Here is a 20,734-nt window from a genome sequence, read left to right on the forward strand (position 1 = left end):
TACATCGAATTGATTAGTTCCCATTAAAAAACACCACAAACGTTGCCTTAAAAACATGGCTAAATAAGCTAAATACAGTTGATTGGGTGAAGGTATCCTTTCTTAGAGTTCAATGCTCAAAAACTCTAAATGCCATCAGGTCATTTTGTGAGTGTGGTTTGATCAGATCAGACAGAAATCTGTAAACGTAAGACTTTAATTGACACTTTGCTCAATCCTGATTGGTGCAGGGACAAAGGTGACGACACAGATATACCCTAATGGAAACAACCAAAGAAAGTTTCTCCATGTTGGAAGCCATTGCTGATGAGAAAATCGCTTTTTTGAGCCTTTAAGGTGGCTGAAACTTTAGAGACAGGTTCTTGGTCATTACTGCCTGATTGCTGTGGGCCACCAAACTGCCCACCACAGGGTGCTGCATCACCTAAAAACCCTCTATTAGTGACTATACTGTGGAAAAGAAGGGTGATTAAAAGTTACAGGAAAGGAGGCTTAAATCTGACTTTTGAGTGAACCAGCTCTGGTGTGAGTCAGACTGAAAGGACACATTTGAAATAATGTCATGTTTGTTATTTATAGCTGATGTGTTGTACGGGACAGAGAAGGATGATCGACTTGTAACCTTCACTCGGTGGTTAACTCCGCCCAAACGATGAACCCTGCAGCTGCGAATCACTGTTTGAGTGGGACAGAGTGTGTGTGCAAAGACATTCGGAGTGTGTCCACATATATGTGTGTGTGTGTGTGTGCGTGTGTGTGTGAGGGACAGGTAAAGTGGGAAAAATAGGGATTTTATTCACCCAAAGTATATAATTAAGATGGGTAACAAAATAAAGCCAAAGTGATAAATCAGAATAACTATATAAACTTAACATAATTGCTCTAAAGTCTAAGTACAACATAACTAAACAGAACTTAGGTTAAATCAACACAGTGAGTGCTCTTCTGAACAAGAGACACAGCCTCCCCATCTCCTAACTTCATACTATGCTGGCCAGTCCATAGTTGATTGCAGGGGGGAGAAGACATTCCTCCTCTGTGGTGTAGATGTAGTGGCTCCTGAGAACACCCCTCTTGCTGTAGTAGAATGGCACAGTCCAATTGTCCAGGCTCATCTACTTAGCAGGTGTGATGCAGCATGTTGATGGATAGTGACTCACTGAACTTAGAGAAGTGTATTTCCACCACTACACAGAAAATACTGTAATATGCTGATAAATTACAGTTATCTGCCGCTATAGTTAACCGACGGCATTAACTGTTAATTTACATGCAAAGGATGAACATTTGACTGTATGTTACAGTTATTATGATACACTGTAAGATACTGTTGTGAATCCACCGTAAATTTACAGCAATTCATTACAGTGTAGAATAATATTAAATTAACTAACTAAACAATAGTGCGAAGATTTAACAAACAACAACAACAGTGTGACTGTTGAAGTTGTGTGATTGATTTGGACAGAGGTGATTTATTGTAGTCTTATTGCAGAGGGCAGGAATGTTCTCCTGTATCGGTCCTTGTGACAGTTTGAATAGTACTTGAGCATTTGGAAAATGCAGAAGCTTATATTCAGGAAAACATAATGTTTTCTGCGCTCATGGAGGACAGTGGTTCTCAGCTGGTCTGGCTGTGGGACCCAACATCATTCCTTAATGACAAGTCGCGGCCCAAAGAGATCGTCTTATGATTTTACTTTCACAACTTGAACATTGCACGTACTGCTCTGCAATGTCTTTCCTCATCTCAGCCCCCTGTGTCATGGTGTGTGGTACATCTCACTCAGTCAGAATGCCCATATTTTATTGGCTGAGCTGCATCACGTGATGATCAACTATGATCAGTTATAGTTCTTGTAATTAAATTAATTTATCAATAACTTTATTTCATTTCATTCACACATATATATATATATATATTGCAATCCTAAAGCAGAGGAAATCAATCAAGACAGTTAACATTAACAGCAGCAAAACAAATGTCAGCAAACGTGTTTATTAACTTGCAGTAACACATGTGCATATACTTTATATTTTTTAAATAAGTTGCCCCCCCCCCCACAGGCACATTTTATCCAAAATTGTCCAAATCACATTGAGAAAATGATGAAAAGAGAAACATTTATCAATAATGTTCACACAATCAACAATATCGTCCCCATTCACTTAAACTGCACTGGATGCAGGTGAGAGTCTGCAGGCCTCTGCCTCTGTTCTTACCTAGAGACACAGAGGTGAAATCTGATTGGATGAAAGCTCTACTTAAAACAAGCTGCACTGGAAGCAGAGCAACTGAGGAAGACAGAAGCTGTGCAATGAGAAAATAAGATAATGGGGAAAATATGTTTATTGTTTGTTTAAAATATGTTAATTATAATACATGTAGTGTATTTAAGAAAAATTATTAAATTATAAAATAGATATAGCTTTGTGATTCTGTTTAGGCCAGCAGAGAAGACCTTGCAGGCCCTGACGGCCCACCACTGCCACCTGCATTAACTCCTAAGCAATAGTAATGCTACAAGTCCCTAAGAGTGAAACAACTATAAATATAATATAACAGCTAAAACAAGGAAGACATGAACAATAATACATAAAAAAGCAATGACAAAACAGCAATTACATTTTCTTTAAAGCTTCTTTTGAAACATTGTATAGAGGAACATTTTTTTGTTAGGTGGGAAAAGTCATTCCATAATTTGGTTCCCCTAAATCTTATTGAAAATGGACCTTTACTAGTAAGTCATGTAGGAGGATGAAGATGTGAAGATTGACGAGTTGAGGAAGAGTGAACCTGTGAATTGACTTTAAAGTAGGTCTTGGAATGATCAGAATATTCCCTTCACCTGAAAGTGTCTTATAAATAAAAACACAAATTTGAGAAAGATTGACTCTGAATAATGATGGTTGAAGAAAAAGTGTTTGCTCATTCTTTAAAATAAAAATATATTTTTTACTATTGAGTGAATATTGTGAAAAGATGATTCTGTATTTATGATCATTGATATTTTTTGGGCAATTTTTGTATCAACAAATTTTTTTCTGTGGTGATTTTGGTCACGTGTTGGCTCACATACTGCGGAGAAACTAGTGGTGGAATGTAACTAAGTACATTTACTCAAGTACTGTGCGTGTGGTACTTGTACTTTAGTGTCAAAAATCACAGTACATGCACATTTTGAGATACATTTTCTCTTTAACCGGACAGGCTCGAGATTACACGTCCCAGTGAGTATTTTTCCGTTGAAAAGACGTATGACGATGCCCTTTTAAAAAAATGTTTTTGCATATTGTCTAATTTTGTACAGCATTTGTTGCTTTTCAATAAATAAATAGTCTTGCTATGACTTCATTATGTCTGGTATCTTGTTTAACGTATTGCTCACTCATCTAACAACACTTTGAGTCATTTTGGTCTGAATGTACGTTCTGCATTTCATGAATCTAATGTGTGTCTCTTTAGCAGCTAAATGCTCCTCAATGGTCATCAGCTGGTCTTTCTGCTGTTTGTTGATGAGCAGGTAGAGTAAAGTGGGATTTTACCCACAGGTACATAAAAGAAATCCCAAATGAAAAGAAACTTCTTTAACATTGTTTATCATTTGGGCTTTTATTACGATTAAATCAAAATAATTGAGAAAGACGCTCCATGAAACGGCAGCTTTGCAGGAAACATTCATGATTAAATATGCAGATGATTCTGTAATGAGTTAATTCTGGGAGTCAGAGTCTGGCCATGACCCTGTTGTTGGAGAAGCTGATCCCTATACTGTACTACTATGTAAATATCACGTTAGGTTTTGAGAAAGAAGCACAATGTTGTGAAAATTATCAGAAAGTATCCCTCTGAACACATGCATAAATAAATGTCTAATCAATGAGCACATTTAAAATGAAAAAAAACCTGGAGGGAAAAATGAGCCCTCATTTCTAAGCTCTATACATCAACACACCAATCAGTCATTTACATGAAATAATTGGATTAAAAACACTTTCATTCCGTTTGTTGTTTGTTGGATAAAATCATTGCATGTCTGGTGAGAACCTCCATTCATTTCTTACATGATTGTCTGATAAACATTTGATGAATCTGGTTTCCAACCTTGAAGTAAAACTCATCTCATCATGATCCTCACTGATCAGGCAGAAGAGGCACCACGCCTCATACACATTTAAACCAATTTACATGAAAATTAAGGGAAACAGCTGTTTTAATATGAACTTAAAAGCATTTTATATTTTTTTTTAGAAAACCCCCACAGAGACATAGCACCAATATAAATATTTTCCCATTGTTATAATATAAAAAATATTTTTTTGTTCAGATAGAGTTCTTGAGCTCAGCAATGAGATATTTCTCCTTTTTCTCAAGGAGTTTGTAGAAGACTTCTTTGCCTTCATGTCCAGCAGAATGCAGGGGACCAGAGTAGAGCTTCCTCATCTTCTCCCTGTTGGTAGGGAGAGCCAAGATTTCATCATAAGCCTCCTGTGTGATGACTTGTTTGTTGAGGAGCTCATCCAAAGTGGATGGAATGTTGCTCACTCTATCGATCAGCACGGCTCTATGTTTATCCACAAAGTGCTCCCCTGAGGAAAGAGGGAATGAAAAATAAACTTATTTAGGTGATGAAAAAAGAAAAAGAATTAACAACACGAACATCTGCTGATCTAAAATTATTTTATTAACCATTTTATTGGCTTGATTTGGTTTAATCTAAAGTCATAGTTGTGGTTGTTTTCCAAAGGTAAAACATACGTATCATTCTCATTTGAGAAGTACAAACATTTTATTGACAAGAAACATTAACGAGTACAGGCTCAGCAGGACGTTGTTTTGTTATCAGGTAATACGTCTTAATGCTGCAAAGGCTTAAAGATTATTCATATTTTTACTGTATAATAAATCCAGTGAATTTGGCTGATTTGATAATTTGCCACTACAATGTGCGGATACCGGGAATGCAGGTGGGATGATATTGATCAACTTAAAGGTGGAGTCCGTTATTCTGGAGGAGTGTTAAGATTTGACACCAACACCCAAACAAATACACTCCTCTCATCAGTGCTCCTTCAGAACTGCCCTCTCACTTCCCACTGCCTTCATCTTTATTTTATTTTTTTATTTTTGGGGTGTCTGTCTCAGCAGACTGATGGACAGAGCAGAGCTTTTACACACTCTGCAATGAAAAGTGCACTTCCTTTTGAATGTTGTGTTTACAAACAGTGTGACTGTATATTATACCTTTAGACTTTCAATTTTGAGACACGATTATGTCATGTGTTGTTTATCTTTGTCTTACCTTTGAGTGCTGAGCTGCTCTCTGACCACCTCCACATTAGATCAGTTCTGTTCATCTTCTCAACAACCTCCCTGGTTAAATCCACAGACTGATGGCCGTAGAGCTGCACCATCACATCCACTGTTTCTTCACTGTCTGCTGTTTGTGTCAACATTGATGAGATGTCTGGGAGCTTCTTCTGTGAGACGATCAACTGCAGGAACTCCTGGAATTTCATTAATTCCAAATAATCAAAACCCTTCAGGGTTTTTAAAAGCAGCTGTTTAACAGCTACTTTTGTTGCTACCTGAAAAAAAAATCAATACATTTATAAAATAAATAAGTAAATCACGAATTTGGGTCTTATCATGTTTTTAAATGCTAAAGATGACAACATTTTTTAAGCAGCATTGGTTGAATAAAAGCTGTGTTGTATGAAGTCAGACAGATGTGACATCACTCACTCTCTGGATCAGTGCAGATCTGTGTTCATCAGAGAGTTTCTCTGAGGAGAAAAGTAGTAAAAGTCATGAGTGATTGATCTAACGTCTGACAATAAATATTGTTCACAGGCAACATTGCTTTTTATAAAATCTACACAACACAATATTACACTTAAACCACCACAACAGTGATTGTTGTCTCCTATACAAAAATATTTGTCATACTTCATAGTCATAATATATTTTGTACACAAGATGATGTCTTTTCTCTACATTATCAATCATAGTATTCATAATGAAAAGAGAAGAAGCTTATGACACAACTTATGACGTACGTGTGAAGTAGCAGTTTCATGGTTTTAAGATGTTTTTGTCTTTGTTGTCTTACTTTTGGGTCCTGAGCTGCTGTGTGACAACCTCTGCACCAGATCAGTCCGGTTCATCATCTTTAAAACCTCCTTGATCTTGTTCACAGACTGTTGGCCGTAGATCAGCACCATTAAAAACACCATGTCCTGCTTGTCTGTTACCCTGAACAGCATCAATTGGATGTCTGAGGAGCGTCTGTGGAAGTGAGTTTTACTCCAGAGGACATCCTTGAACTTCTTGAGCTCCTCGTCACTCAAACCAGCCAGCGTTTCCAAAAGCAGCTCTATAACAGACGCCATCGTTTCCACCTGATGTATTCAAAGGAAATGTTCATGAGAGAAAAGTGAAAAACATTTTCTATTCACATTTCATCAATGTCTGTTTTATAAACGTGGATGTGGTAGAGTACATCAGCCATATCACACAAGGTCATGATATGATTGATAGTATTTGTCCAATTCATCTCATACACACTACCCGTTCAGTTCTGAAAAAAACTTCTGATGAAAAATGAAGTTGGTTTTGTTCATCATTTATAATATTTAAGGTGAGGATCATTTTGAATCTACATCTATTGAATAAAAGCTGTATTGTCTAAAGTAGCGCTGCAACTTATTATTATTTTCATAGTTTAATGACTTGCAATTTTTATTTTTCAATATACAAAACAATCAGTGTACAAATATCTATAAATACATCTTATGTCCTTCCCCAACTCCAAGAACAAGTGGGATGAACAACATTTCAATCAATCAATAATGTGCCTTCATATAAATAAAATTAAGAAACATTTATAAAATAACATAAATACATTAATCCTTTTAAGAACATAATATAAAATCCACCTGGGGTACTTGAGATTCATCAGATTCCTACTTACTCTTACTCCTGTGCACTCATTTCAGTTAACTATCATTCTTATTATTGATGAATGTGACGATTATTTTCTAAATTGATCGATTCATTGTTTGGTCTATAAAGATTAAAGATCACAATTCCCTAAAGTCCCCGTTGACATCTTTAAAAGTCTTGTTCTGTCTGACTCAACAGCCCAAACCCAAAAATATTCAGTTTACAATGAAACAGAACAGAGAAAAGAAGAAAATCTTCTCAACAATATTTGACATTTGTGCTAAACAAAAACTACGATTAAGAGATTGTCATAATAGTTGTGATTTATTTTCTGTTGATCAACTGATTGATTAATAGTTTCAGCTTTAGTTTAAAGTCAGACAGATGTGACATTACTCACTTTCTGGATCAGTCCAGGCCAATGTTCATCCTCAGTGTGTTTCTCTGAGGAGAAAATAAATATAGATGATTGATTCAACACCAGGCTTTATAATAACACACTGTCAGACTACAAGAACTATAATGTTAAGGATTGATCGCATAATGAACAGAAAATCTACTGAATAACATAATAAAAATAAACTAACTTCTTATTTGCGAGACTGAAATGTAAATTACAGTAACTTCATGGCTTTGAGGAATCATTTTTCTTCAAGTTCAATGAATAATATTCAACAGATTCATGTGAAATTATGTTGACAACATTAACCAAATTATTATTGGGTTATATACAATACAAGACTGGTGATAATGAGATAAAAATACACACATTTAATGGACCAAAACACAAACAAGATCATGTGTCCCAATAAAGACAAATGTTTTTAAAGAATAGATGTTGAGAGACTTTTGAAACCACAAAATGTACAAACTAGAGTTACTGACTCTCAGTTGTATTTCTAGTCAAGAAACTAGTCAAGATGCAGTTTACATCCATGTCTGTCGAAAATGTTGGGAACGAAAAGGAGCATGTTTGAACTAACAGCAAATATGAAAAACTGAATTATTGACATCAATAGAATTATTAATGTCAGTAAGATTATTCACAATTTGTAATAATAACGGGGCACTACCCTGCGAACAGGGACCAATAACCAAACTATAAACTAAGTCTCATGATTAGTATTCACTCACAATGTCAATAGTCAAATACTATTTAACATTCAGAGTGAAAGTGAAGGTTTGAATCTGAGCACGGGCCACATATCCAGTTACCACCACAATACACATGCACCAAGTTATCACAGACAGCTGTTCTTTAAAGTACAACAGAGCTTATTAAGTACCAATAACAATGATCTAGTCAACTAATATCTAAAACTAACAACAAATACTACACAATTATGAGCACACTATCTAAAATCAACAAACTGTGGTAAGAGGGAGAGTGTGTGTATGTGTGTATCAACAACAACAACAACAAGGTATCATTGCGGCACTTAAGAAGTTACATTTGTCTCCTCCCCTTTTCTTTGCTGATCCAAAAAAAGATCCGTGACTCAAAAACCGTGATCCGATCCGAACCGTGAGCTTTGTGATCCGTTGCACCCCTAGTAGTTAACATATGAATTGTTGAGTTATGGCCAAACACGTGTTTTATGAGGTCAGAGTGACCTTTGACCACCAACATCTAATCACTTCATCCTTGAGTCCAGGTGGACGTTTGTGCCAAATCTGAAGAAATTCCCTCCAGGCGTTCCTGAGACATCACGTTCACGACAATGGACCAGATGGAAGTACGTATGGACAACCCGAGAACATAAAGCCTCCGCCCACGGAGACAAGTCAACAGACTCATGAACCCCTCAGAACGTCTTCACTTTGAAGTTGAAATCCAAAACATTCACCTCTGAAGTAATATTTGTCTAATTTAACATGTGGTCTTTATTTTGTATGCACAAGTATATTTAATTAGTTAAAGTAGACGCTTCAAAAAGACAACGAACAATTAACTCTGTGAAGCTTATAAAGTTCAGTTTTTGTTGAGAATGTGTTTGAGAGGTGTTCTTTCAACTCTTTGGTAGCTTTGCTGTCATGGTGGGCCTATATGCTGTTGTTGCATTGCTTTATACTATAAGCTGCTGTATTTGTAACCGTGCATATTAAATATTATTAATGTGACCGTTATCTTTATCTTACCTTTGGGTCCTGAGCTGGTCTCTGACAGCTTCTGCACCAGATCAGTCCTGTTCATGTCCATGAAAACCTCCTTGGTCACCTCCACAGACTGTTGATTCCATATCTCCATCATCACATCCACCAGGTCGTCTGTCTCGTCTGCCATATCCAGTCGTCTCCATGAGATTTGTGGAAGGCCCCAGTGGAGGAAGTTGAACTGCAGCAACCACTTGAATTTCTTTAACTCCTCGGAGCTCAAATCATTGAGAGTTTCCAAAAGCAGCTCTTTAACAGTCATCATTGTTTCCACCTGGAAAATTCCAATTATGTGTTTGTAAAGGAAACATGTTCATGAGAACCACTGTTCTGTAAAGGAAAAGCTTGAATTCCTCCACACAGAGCATGATGGGTCATTGAATGGTTCACATGTAAAATGATGTGAATCATAGGCTCTGACTTTCAGACACCAGGTCAACTCAGTGGAACACTTATGGGAGATTATGGACTGAAGTTTAGGCAGCGCTCTAAACCAACATCATCAAAACAGCAAATAAATGCACGTCATGTGGTAGGTGCTCATCTCTCCAGCACAGTTACAGCTAATTTATGATGTTTTGCAATATGACGATTTTCAGTTATGCAGAAAAAGTAGTTTGAGAAGTTTCTTTTGATGTTTTCGTGACTCTGTTTAAATCCATTGTGACGTGTGTGAATGTGACTACAGCTGCTGACCTTCATAAGGGAACACGCTGTAAACTGTTCAGAGCTACGCTTTTTAGGCCGACAGGAGACGAGTAAATCCCATTTTCTAGTGGAGGATCCTTTAGGGATTTTAGAAATATTACCCAAAGTTTGACTTGTATTCACAAAATATTTGTTATATCACATTCACACAAGATTTGATTCTCAATTGTATTTACCTATTGAGTCTCAAAAACTGACTATATGAGAGGTTCCACCTGTGATCTCCACACTTCTTAAAATGCTTTACATCACTAAGGATTTACTCACTGGCACTTCTGTTCCACTGAGCTCATCGATTAGATCTGGCTCATGTTTATTCAGGAATCTGTAGAACATCGCTTTTCCTTGACCTCCGCTGGATTCCAAAGGCCCACTAAAGAGCGCCGTCATCTTCTCCTGAGGGGTAGGCAGAGCCTTGATTTCATCATAACTATCTTGTTGGATGATGTTTTTGTGGAGGAGCTCATCCAAAAAGGGTGCAATGTTGCTCACTCTCTTGATCAGATTGACTTGATGTTTTTTCACAAAGTGCTCCCCTGAGGAAACAGTGAAAATACATTTCTTTAGAAGAGAAGTTTCATTACAAGATGCTTTAAAACTCCTACTTATATAATTCAAAGTGTAGATAACTGAGATTCTTCAAATATTAAAAAAATACAATTTGCGACATGGATTTTTTAAGAAAAGTTATTGAGATTCTGTAACAGTGATTTCTACAGTTCAGTTGTTTGTGTATTGCATTCATTGAAGCATTTTAACTGCATGCGTGAAACACAAACATCACACATACAACTGTGTTTTAGAGCAAAAGTGACTCAAGTGTTCATTTTGATGTTTCATTTATATTTTTATTCAAGTTGTGAATTTACAATTTTGGATTTAAACTACATCTGAAAGATACATTTTATATTTATGACATGTTTCCTCCAAATGTCTTTCTGTAAAGCTCTCACATCTTTTTGATTTTAATGACATTTTGTTAAATACATTTAGATATTTAGCTTAGCTGAGCATAATGACTGGAGGCACGGGAGAACAGCTAGTCAGTCCAAAGTTTGTGTTTTATTGAACCAATAAAAAAATATTTCACATGTTAATTGGTGAGCTTCAGATGTGCTGGTAGATAGAGTTCTGTACTGAAGCAGACTAACTGTTAAATTAGGAGGTTTCAGAGTCAGATTCTGTTTTTCTAGATAATCAATTTAAATTAATTAACAGATTATATCCGCTTTACAGCTCAGAAAAAACAAAATGGTTCGATAGTAGAATTAGTTAAATAATTTTGCAATGAAAAGTGCATTTTCTAATATCTATATAATGGTTCACAGATATAATTTATTGACTAGATATACTAAAGTATATAGGGTATCCTAACAGTCCTATCATCAGTGATGAAAGAGGTACTCAGATCTTTAATTTAGGTAAAAATAGTAATACCATGGTAGAAATACTGTTACAAGTAAAAGTACATAAGTACCAAAGTAAAAGTACTATTACAGGCTATTTCACTGGACTAAAGACTGATACAATAAAAATCCCAAAAGACTCTCAAGGTCCCTTCATTCACTCTCTAGCTCGCTCGACCACTGCTGTGGTCTCTCTCTCTCTCTCTCTCTCTCTCTCTCTCTCTCTCTCTCACTCGTTGAGCTGGAGGGGCGAGTTTTGAATGTTGTGTTTACAAACAGTGTGACTGTATATTATACCTTTAGACTTTCAATTTTGAGACACGATTATGTCATGTGTTGTTTATCTTTGTCTTACCTTTGAGTGCTGAGCTGCTCTCTGACCACCTCCGCTTTAGATCAGTTCTGTTCATCTTCTCAACAACCTCCCTGGTTAAATCCACAGACTGATGGCCGTAGAGCTGCATCATCACATCCACTGTTTCTTCACTGTCTGCTGTTTGTGTCAACATTGATGAGATGTCTGGGAGCTTCTTCTGTGAGACGATCAACTGCAGGAACTCCTGGAATTTTTTTAACTCAGAATGATCTAAATCATTCAAGGTTTCCAAAAGCAGCTGTTTAACAGCTACTTTTGTTGCTACCTGAAAAAATCAATACATTTATAAAATAAATAAGTAAATCACGAATTTGGGTCTTATCATGTTTTTAAATGCTAAAGATGACAACATTTTTTAAGCAGCATTGGTTGAATAAAAGCTGTGTTGTATGAAGTCAGACAGATGTGACATTACTCACTCTCTGGATCAGTGCAGATCTGTGTTCATCAGAGAGTTTCTCTGAGGAGAAAAGTAGTAAAAGTCATGAGTGATTGATCTAACGTCTGACAATAAACATTGTTCACAGGCAACATTGCTTTTTATAAAATCTACACAACACAATATTACACTTAAACCACCACAACAGTGATTGTTGTCTCCTATACAAAAATATTTGTCATACTTCATAGTCATAATATATTTTGTACACAAGATGATGTCTTTTCTCTACATTATCAATCATAGTATTCATAATGAAAAGAGAAGAAGCTGATGACACAACTTATGACATACGTGTGAAGTAGCAGTTTCATGGTTTTAAGATGTTTTTGTCTTTGTTGTCTTACTTTTGGGTCCTGAGCTGCTGTGTGACAACATCTGCACCAGATCAGTCCGGTTCATCATCTTTAAAACCTCCTTGATGTTGTTCACAGACTGTTGGCCGTAGATCAGCACCATTAAAAACACCATGTCCTGCTTGTCTGTTACCTCGAACAGCATCAATTGGATGTCTGAGGAGCGTCTGTGGAAGTGAGTTTTACTAAAGAGGACATCCTTGAACTTCTTGAGCTCCTTGTCACTCAAACCAGCCAGCGTTTCCAAAAGCAGCTCTATAACAGACGCCATCGTTTCCACCTGATGTATTCAAAGGAAATGTTCATGAGAGAAAAGTGAAAAACATTTTCTATTCACATTTCATCAATGTCTGTTTTATAAACGTGGATGTGGTAGAGTACATCAGCCATATCACACAAGGTCATGATATGATTGATAGTATTTGTCCAATTCATCTCATACACACTACCCGTTCAGTTCTGAAAAAAACTTCTGATGAAAAATGAAGTTGGTTTTGTTCATCATTTATAATATTTAAGGTGAGGATCATTTTGAATCTACATCTATTGAATGAAAGCTGTATTGTCTAAAGTAGCGCTGCAACTTATTATTATTTTCATAGTTTAATGACTTGCAATTTTTATTTTTCAATATACAAAACAATCAGTGTACAAATATCTATAAATACATCTTATGTCCTTCCCCAACTCCAAGAACAAGTGGGATGAACAACATTTCAATCAATCAATAATGTGCTTGAATTCCTCCACACAGAGCATGATGGGTCATTGAATGGTTCACATGTAAAATAATGTGAATCATAGGCTCTGACTTTCAGACACCAGGTCAACTCAGTGGAACACTTATGGGAGATTTAGGACTGAAGTTTAGGCAGCGCTCGAAACCAATATCATCAAAACAGCAAATAAATGCACGTCATGTGGTAGGTGCTCATCTCTCCAGCACAGTTACAGCTAATTTATGATGTTTTGCAATCTGACGATTTTCAGTTATGCAGCAAAAGTAGTTTCTATTGATGTTTTCGTGACTCTGTTTAAATCCATTGTGACGTGTGTGAATGTGACTACAGCTGCTGTCCTTCATAAGGGAACACGCTGTAAACTGTTCAGAGCTACGCTTTTTAGGCCGACAGGAGACGAGTAAATCCCATTTTCTAGTGGAGGATCCTTTAGGGATTTTAGAAATATTACCCAAAGTTTGACTTGTATTCACAAAATATTTGTTATATCACATTCATATAAGATTTGATTCTCAATTGTATTTACCTATTGAGTCTCAAAAACTGACTATATGAGAGGTTCCACCTGTGATCTCCACACTTCTTAAAATGCGTTATATCACTAAGGATTTACTCACTGGCACTTCTGTTCCACTGAGCTCATCGATTAGATCTGGCTCATGTTCATTCAGGAATCTGTAGAACATCTCTTTTCCTTGACCTCCGCTGGATTCCAAAGGCCCACTAAAGAGCGCCGTCATCTTCTCCTGAGAGGTAGGCAGAGCCTTGATTTCATCATAACTATCTTGTTGGATGATGTTTTTGTGGAGGAGCTCATCCAAAAAGGGTGCAATGTTGCTCACTCTCTTGATCAGATTGACTTGATGTTTTTCCACAAAGTGCTCCCCTGAGGAAACAGTGAAAATACATTTCTTTAGAAGAGAAGTTTCATTACAAGATGCTTTAAAACTCCTACTTATATAATTCAAAGTGTAGATAACGGAGATTCTTCAAATATAAAATTACCGACAATTTGCGACTTTTAAGAAAAGTTATTAAGATTCTGTAACAGTGATTTCTATAGTTCAGTTGTTTGTGTATTGCATTTATTGAAGCATTTTAACTGCATGTGTGAAACACAAACATCACACATACAACTGTGTTTTAGAGCAAAAGTGACTCAAGTGTTCATTTCGTCTGTGGCACTCAGCCCCAAGCTTATGTGTTCTTATTGGAGATGTCAATCAAATAAATAGTTTTTAAAAAGGCTAAAGAAGTCCTAAAACAGCTGGGCACTGTAGTTTGTTTTGCAAACCTTAGTGAAACAGGAGTAAATATTGCATTTGTTATTGACTGTTTTCAGCTGCAGAATTGGTGCATTACTGAATGAATAAAATCAAAGAACTGAACTGATAATCTGCAAAATCTCTCCACTGTATTTTGTTTTTGCAAAGTTTATACATTTTTAAGAACACATTTCTTTCTTCTATACACTGAATATGTTTTGTTACCACATTTATTCAATAAGTTGCACGTTCTTTTCTTTTATGTCGTAGACAACCTGAACTCGGTGAGTAACAGTGAGATGACTGTGTACATAACATCTGTGCTCCTACCTTCTGCCATTGTGTTCACATCAGTTGCTGCTACTGAGGATGAAGTAGCTGTAAAAATAAAGGTCCAATTAAGACTTCAGAACAATATATTGTTCTTAGACTTTGTGCATACCTCTGTCGTCTCATATCCATATAATAATAATAATAATAACTTTATTTACATGGCACCTTTAAAAACAGAGTATACACCACACACTAGGAGGCTCAGTTAAATGATGAAGTCAAATGTTCAGCCCAAGAAAAGAAATCAATAAAAAAAAGTCCATGAAGGAATTAATCAATCTTAAACAGCTTTTAAAGGCCCGTGCAAAAATAAGCTACAAGAGAAGTGCAAAGCATAAAATGCCCATCACCTCGGGCCCAAAGTGAGTCCACAACCCAAAGTTATTTATTCTCCAGTAATATTCTACAGTCGATGGTAATATTACAGAGAAAATCAGCAAATCCTTAAATCAGACAATGTTTGTCATTTCTGCTTGATAAATGACTTAAACAATGATTATTAAAATACTTAACAATTCAATTTAATATCTGCTTTTCAATTATCTAACAGATTATCTCCACTTTAAAGCTCAGGAAAAACAATCTATGAAGAAATAGTTAGCTAGTAGAATTAGTTGCATTTTCTAATGGCTATATAAAGGTTCCCAGATATAATTTATTGACTAGATATACTAAACTATAGGGTAGTGGCCGATGGCATGCTACTGTTGTTCAGCGGCATGTATCCCTGCAGTGGTATGCCTCTCCTGTTCCAACTGGCAAATACCGTTTGCTGAAGGCAGGTTCCACTTGACTGTCAGACAGGCACACCAGTGCCACCTCCTGATGCATATGCACATTTAATGCAAATTTGTTTGATTCAAGAACAGTGATGCCGTAAATGTATTTTTTCTGACTTCATTGACAAAGTAACGCAACACAGCGTCTTAAATAAAGGAATGTATCTATTTTATCTCGTCCATTGTCTTGTTCGGATATATGAAAGGCTTTTCAAATGACAATAGAGTGATTCAGTATTTGCTGATGTGCCCTGAAACTGATGTTATGGCCAATGTATACATTGCATCTCTGTTCGTAAATCTAAGCAATTTGCAGATTTGCAATTGGCATACCACTCTGATTCAACGGCATATAGTCACTATATATAAAGTTCACTAATATGAACTTTCAAACGGCACCTGCCTTCAGGAAACGATGTATGATGTTAGAAAAGGAGTGGCATACCACTCCAGGCATCGGTGTATATACCGCTGAACAACAGCACCATCGGCCACTTTTCGATCTCGGCGTCACTCAGGTGGAGGTAATGTTAAAGTATATGGGTGGCTTAATTCATGATAATACATATTTCATCTCTCTCGTTGTCTTTACCTTTTATTAGTTTCTGTTTTACTAAAATGGCTTGTCAGAGCAATTTAGATACTTAAGTTAGTTACTGTATCATTAGTATATTTAGGCTGTTAATATTTAGATAAGCTTAGTGTTTTTTTCACACATTAGCGTCAACGTTTAAGCTCGACAGAAAGTTAAACCTTTGAAAGTGAAAGTAAGAAAAAAAGGTTGTCAAATGCTGTTTTACAAACCTTTTTAACACAGCTTGTAGCTTCAGCTGTCAGAGTCCGTCCATTGTTATCTAATGGCTGCAAATAATTCTTCGTATAGTTGACAGGACTTTAGTAGAAGTCTGCTCCTCTCGAATAGTGTTTCCTCATTAACTGACGTTTCCTGTACTGCACCCCTTCAGGTCTAACTGGTCTATCTGTCTGCAGTATTCAGAATAGAGCGATAGAGGGCGGTAGAACAACACAAATGCATAAAAATGATACAAGAAGAAGAAGAAGAAGAAGAAGAAGAAGAAGAAGAAGAAGAAGAAGAAGAAGAAGAAGAAGAAGAAGAAGAAGAAGAAGAAGACACACAGGTGACCTCCTGATTTTCTTTGGGGTTTAAAGTTTGTTGAGAGCATTTTCACAAGTTTAGAGCTTGTGCTCCGAGTTCTCGTGCTTGAGGTAATGTTTTTAAATTAATTTGAACATTGAATGAATTTAATACCCTGAGGTATTAAAAAATTCTTTTTTTAATCATTAAGTCAGTCTGACATAACTTTAACTGTGGTTTGAGAACCAAACGTGAAAAAACAAGTAATGTTGTCACCTGGTGCAAAGTATGTAATGTATTGACCAAAATCCATATTTAGCTTATTGTTGACAGTACATGTGACCGTATATGTTAGAAATGCTTGTTTTAGTTCAGATAACTTTAGTTTTATTCATCTTGTTAACTTTAATTTAGATTTTAAATGGTATAGTTTTTTAATTCAGTCTTTCTTTGTTTTGAGTACTGCAGCTGATGGTGGAATAGAGTCAAAGATGGGCCGGCAGAGACACGTTCAGTTATTGTACATTATATTATTATCATACATTTTAACTTTTGCAAGGTGTGGACAGAAATATTGTAGGATCCAACCTAATTCTAACATTAAACAATCAGCCGTTAAGTATGAGCTTGTGTATTTGGTGGTTTTGTGTTTGTCAATGAACTGAAACCTTTTTCTCTTCAAAGAAACACTGAAACATATGTTTTAATGTGTAAGTGTAGCAGACTGTACGAGTTAGGCACACATACAAACACTAACAATATGAGAGCTCAGATGTATTGATATTTACATAGTAGTACAGTATAGGGATCAGCTTCTCCAACAACAGAGCCATGGCCAGACTCTGACTCCATGAATGAACTCATTACAGAATCATCTGCATATTTAATCATGAATGTTTCCTGCAAAGCTGTCGTTTCATGGAGCGTCTTTCTCAATTTTCATGATTTAATCGTAATAAAAGCCCAAATGATAAACAATGTTAAAGAAGTTTCTTTTCATTTGGGGTTTCTTTTATGTACCTGTGGGTAAAATCCCACTTTACTCTACCTGCTCATCAACAAACAGCAGAAAGACACAGAGACCAGCTGATGACCATTGAGGAGCATTTAGCTGCTAAAGAGACACACATTAGATTCATGAAATGCAGAACGTACATTCAGACCAAAATGAGTCAAAGTGTTGTTAGATGAGTGAGCAATACGTTAAACAAGATACCAGACATAATAATGAAGTCATAGCAAGACGATTTATTTATTGAAAAGCAACAAATGCTGTACAAAATTAGACAATATGCAAAAACGTTTTTTTAAAAGGGCATCGTCATAATTAATATATTTGAGTAAAATAAAAAATCAGAGACAAAAAAGGTCTGCTCCAATAACACAATAACACTGTTTCTGTTCTGTCTGCAGACTTGTGAAAACCTGAATTGTCATTTAGATAAAAAAATATACACAACATATTTAATACATCTTAGATAAAATGTTTGATTACTTTTACATTATCAGTGACAAAAAGCCAAGCTTAAAGTTACTATGAGGAACTTTGAACTGCTGATGAAAGTCTCTTTGATACTGATCCTCTATATGACCCACATAAGTAAACGAGACCATCAGCAAGAGGATTGGCTATTTCTATAAAGTTATTCTCAATGGTTGTCATTGGTGCCAGCGGGTCAGAGGCCCAGGTCTATTGCTGGGCCTGCTGGAGGTAAGGGAGGCAGGGGAGAACCAGAACCAGGTCTGAGCAGGGCAGACTGTCAGACCCTGCTGCAGTAAAATGAGTTTGTTAAAGGGACACTGGTTATTGGAAACACTTCCTCTTTTGTCCACAGGGACCGCCAAAATCAACATAAAAAGAAAGTTCCTTGTATTATCTTTAAAAACAATACATACATACAAACTTAGATATAGCACCAGGAGGAATATCTTCATAAATGCTTGATATAATGTGTAAAAATATCATGTTGAGGTAGCCAGAGTCTTGGTCAAAAAGGCGAATTCAACCGAAGTATTTATGAGCCCTTCCTCTTGAGATCAGCAACAAGATAGGACTCCTTCTCCTCGAGGATTTTGAAGAAGACGTCTTTGCCGTCATGTCCAGCAGCTTTCAGGGGACCTCTGTAGAGCTTCCTCATCTTCTCCTGAGTGGTTGGGATGACACTCATTGTGTCATAATCTTCTTGTGAGATTACACCTTCGGTCAGAAGATTATCCAAGATGGTATTTATATTGCTCACTCGCTCGATCAGATCACACCGGTGTTTGTCCACAAAGTGCTCCCCTGAGGGCAGAAGGGATGAAAAATACATTTTGATTCAGGTTAATATCTGGTGACATCAGTTTCTTTAAGATTTTAAAAATGAAAGGGTGAATTGCAAAGTGACATTCAAACCGCCTTAATAGTAAAATACAAATAAATAAAGTTAAAGCACCAATCAAGTGTCCCCTGTTGATCTTAAATGGTTTGTCACTGTTTGAGTTGAACAGTTGATTTTGTTTAATCTGAAGTTATAGTTTTGGTTGTTTTACTGAAAAACATTGTAAAATTTGATCATAAATGTTAACGAGTACATGCTCAGCAGGACTTTGTTTCGATACAGTCAGGTAATAATACTGTAAGCAGGAAAGGCTTGAACATTATTAATATTGGTGTTTTATAATTAATCCAGCGGTTAACAGCTTTGATAATTTACCAGGAAAATGTGCAGATACTGGAAATACAGGTGGGATCATTCAGTGTGTTAACATGCACTTAAATAACAGTTACTGTACATCCATATATCCCCAAACTTCCTTCTGATTTCAACTGTTGTAGTGATAATTTTAGTTCTTTTAATTCTGTCTTTCTTTGTTTTCAGTACTGCAGCTGGTGGTGGCCTCCACTCAGGTGTGGTCGGTTGGCGGGCAACGAAATGTTCAGCTATTGTATTTTTTTATTATTATACATTTTAACTTTAGCAAGGTGTGGAGAATATAGATTAGGATCAATCCTAATTCTAACATTAAACAGTCAGCTAGTGTGGAGTTAAATACCAGCTTGTTGGATTTGGTGTTTTGTGGGTCATTCTTAGCAGAGCTTTTCCACAGGCTGACATCCAAAGTGCACTTCTTCTAAATACAAATGATTAGAAATGTCTTACCTTGTGAATGAACAGTGCTTTGGTATTCATCTGAAAATAAAATGCAGAGATAAATAAAATATATATGTAGCTGATTTACTGCCTTTATCTTACATGATGCATATTCAATCAAATGAAAGTGGTACTTATGCAGTGTAGATAAATTATTGTGATATTATCTTAAACTGACTTTTTCGAATTGTACGGGTCCATACTGGTTGACGCTCATTTTCTTTTGTGAGCTGGAGCTTGAACTTTTTGTCTGGATTGTCAATGAACACTTCGAAGAAATTTGGGTTTTCGTTCCTGAGCTTTAACATCTGTGAAGGAAATAAAAATGAAAAAGGGAAATAAGTTAGACTTTGAGCTAAAGTGCATCAGAATATCTTTCCCCCCGTTTTTCTCATGTTTTTCAGATAAAAAAGATTGTGGTGGTAATTTCACTTACATCAAAGAGACAGTGACAAAACATATGAATATAAATGCTGTATATTGGTAAAATGGTGGACATGATTGCAGATGTATTTGAATGTATTTTTATTTAGAAAGATTGAACAGAACAGAAGCGATCCTTGAGGGTGGACAAGTCTTGAGACTTCATCACTACAGCAGCTGGAGAAAGAAACGAGCCTATAATGTCACACAGCTTGTGTGGAGTGTTTATTTTACAAGCCTTGAAACCACAAATGTTTTAGGAAGTTTAAACTTCAGTATGTTTGCTAAGTTCAGTCATTTTGTCATGTTTTCTTGTTTAAAATATTGTACTTGTACTATAGTATCCAACTCATTTCTAAAACACAGTTCACTTTAGACATAGAGGAGCAGTGAAAAACGTACCTCAGGATCAATTTCTGCACCGTCCAAATCTGTGGTTAAGATGAAACTATCATTCAGTTTCAGAGACGTCTCTGGATGTGACTTTCGGATTGCTCTGTATCCGTAGGATTCATTTCTCTTGTCCAATTCCTGTAGAAAAAAAACAAACATTTTCAACACAAAGATGCTACAAGGTTA

The 20,734-nt window shown here is 36.2% G+C and overlaps 2 protein-coding genes across 3 annotated transcripts; both read right to left on the reverse strand.

The window, feature by feature from the left end:
• Positions 1-3,584: 3,584 nt before the first annotated feature.
• LOC142965622 (NACHT, LRR and PYD domains-containing protein 1a allele 5-like) lies at positions 3,585-20,722 on the reverse strand. 2 transcript variants are annotated; one of them, XM_076106652.1, is made up of 4 exons: positions 20,558-20,722; positions 19,911-20,040; positions 19,742-19,771; positions 3,585-4,590 (listed from the first exon to the last, which is right to left on the reverse strand). In XM_076106652.1, the coding sequence occupies exons 1-4, from the start codon at positions 20,705-20,707 to the stop codon at positions 4,325-4,327; spliced, it is 576 nt and encodes a 191-aa protein (XP_075962767.1). In that variant the 5' UTR covers positions 20,708-20,722; the 3' UTR covers positions 3,585-4,324. The 2 variants fall into 2 exon arrangements, with proteins under 2 accessions (XP_075962767.1, XP_075962766.1); XM_076106651.1 differs by lacking the exon at positions 3,585-4,590 and adding an exon at positions 17,827-18,882.
• LOC142965621 (uncharacterized) lies at positions 5,263-16,468 on the reverse strand. Its single transcript, XM_076106649.1, has 12 exons — positions 16,307-16,468; positions 14,721-14,768; positions 13,743-14,011; positions 12,377-12,665; positions 12,010-12,050; positions 11,570-11,855; positions 10,076-10,344; positions 9,086-9,374; positions 7,347-7,390; positions 6,114-6,402; positions 5,747-5,787; positions 5,263-5,589 (listed from the first exon to the last, which is right to left on the reverse strand). Exons 2-12 carry the CDS (start codon positions 14,728-14,730, stop codon positions 5,278-5,280), a joined length of 2,139 nt encoding a protein of 712 aa, XP_075962764.1. The 5' UTR covers positions 14,731-14,768; positions 16,307-16,468; the 3' UTR covers positions 5,263-5,277.
• Positions 20,723-20,734: the final 12 nt, after the last annotated feature.

The sequence above is a fragment of the Anarhichas minor genome, unplaced genomic scaffold (genome assembly GCF_050575085.1).
Source record: "Anarhichas minor isolate MPS153535 unplaced genomic scaffold, ASM5057508v1 ptg000035l, whole genome shotgun sequence".
Taxonomy (NCBI): domain Eukaryota; kingdom Metazoa; phylum Chordata; class Actinopteri; order Perciformes; family Anarhichadidae; genus Anarhichas; species Anarhichas minor.

Excerpts from the sequence above, each read along its gene's own strand:
- LOC142965622 (XM_076106651.1), bottom strand. The coding sequence starts at position 20,707 with ATGTTTGTTTTTTTTCTACAGGAATTGGACAAGAGAAATGAATCCTAC. Across the intron at positions 20,041-20,557 it reads GTGCAGAAATTGATCCTGAG|ATGTTAAAGCTCAGGAACGA; the intron begins GTACGTTTTTCA and ends TTTCCTTCACAG. Across the intron at positions 18,883-19,741 it reads AAGCACTGTTCATTCACAAG|GGGAGCACTTTGTGGACAAA; the intron begins GTAAGACATTTC and ends TTCTGCCCTCAG.
- LOC142965621 (XM_076106649.1), bottom strand. Across the intron at positions 6,403-7,346 it reads GGCCTGGACTGATCCAGAAA|GTGGAAACGATGGCGTCTGT; the intron begins GTGAGTAATGTC and ends TGAATACATCAG. Across the intron at positions 5,788-6,113 it reads CAGCAGCTCAGGACCCAAAA|AGAAACTCTCTGATGAACAC; the intron begins GTAAGACAACAA and ends TTTTCTCCTCAG.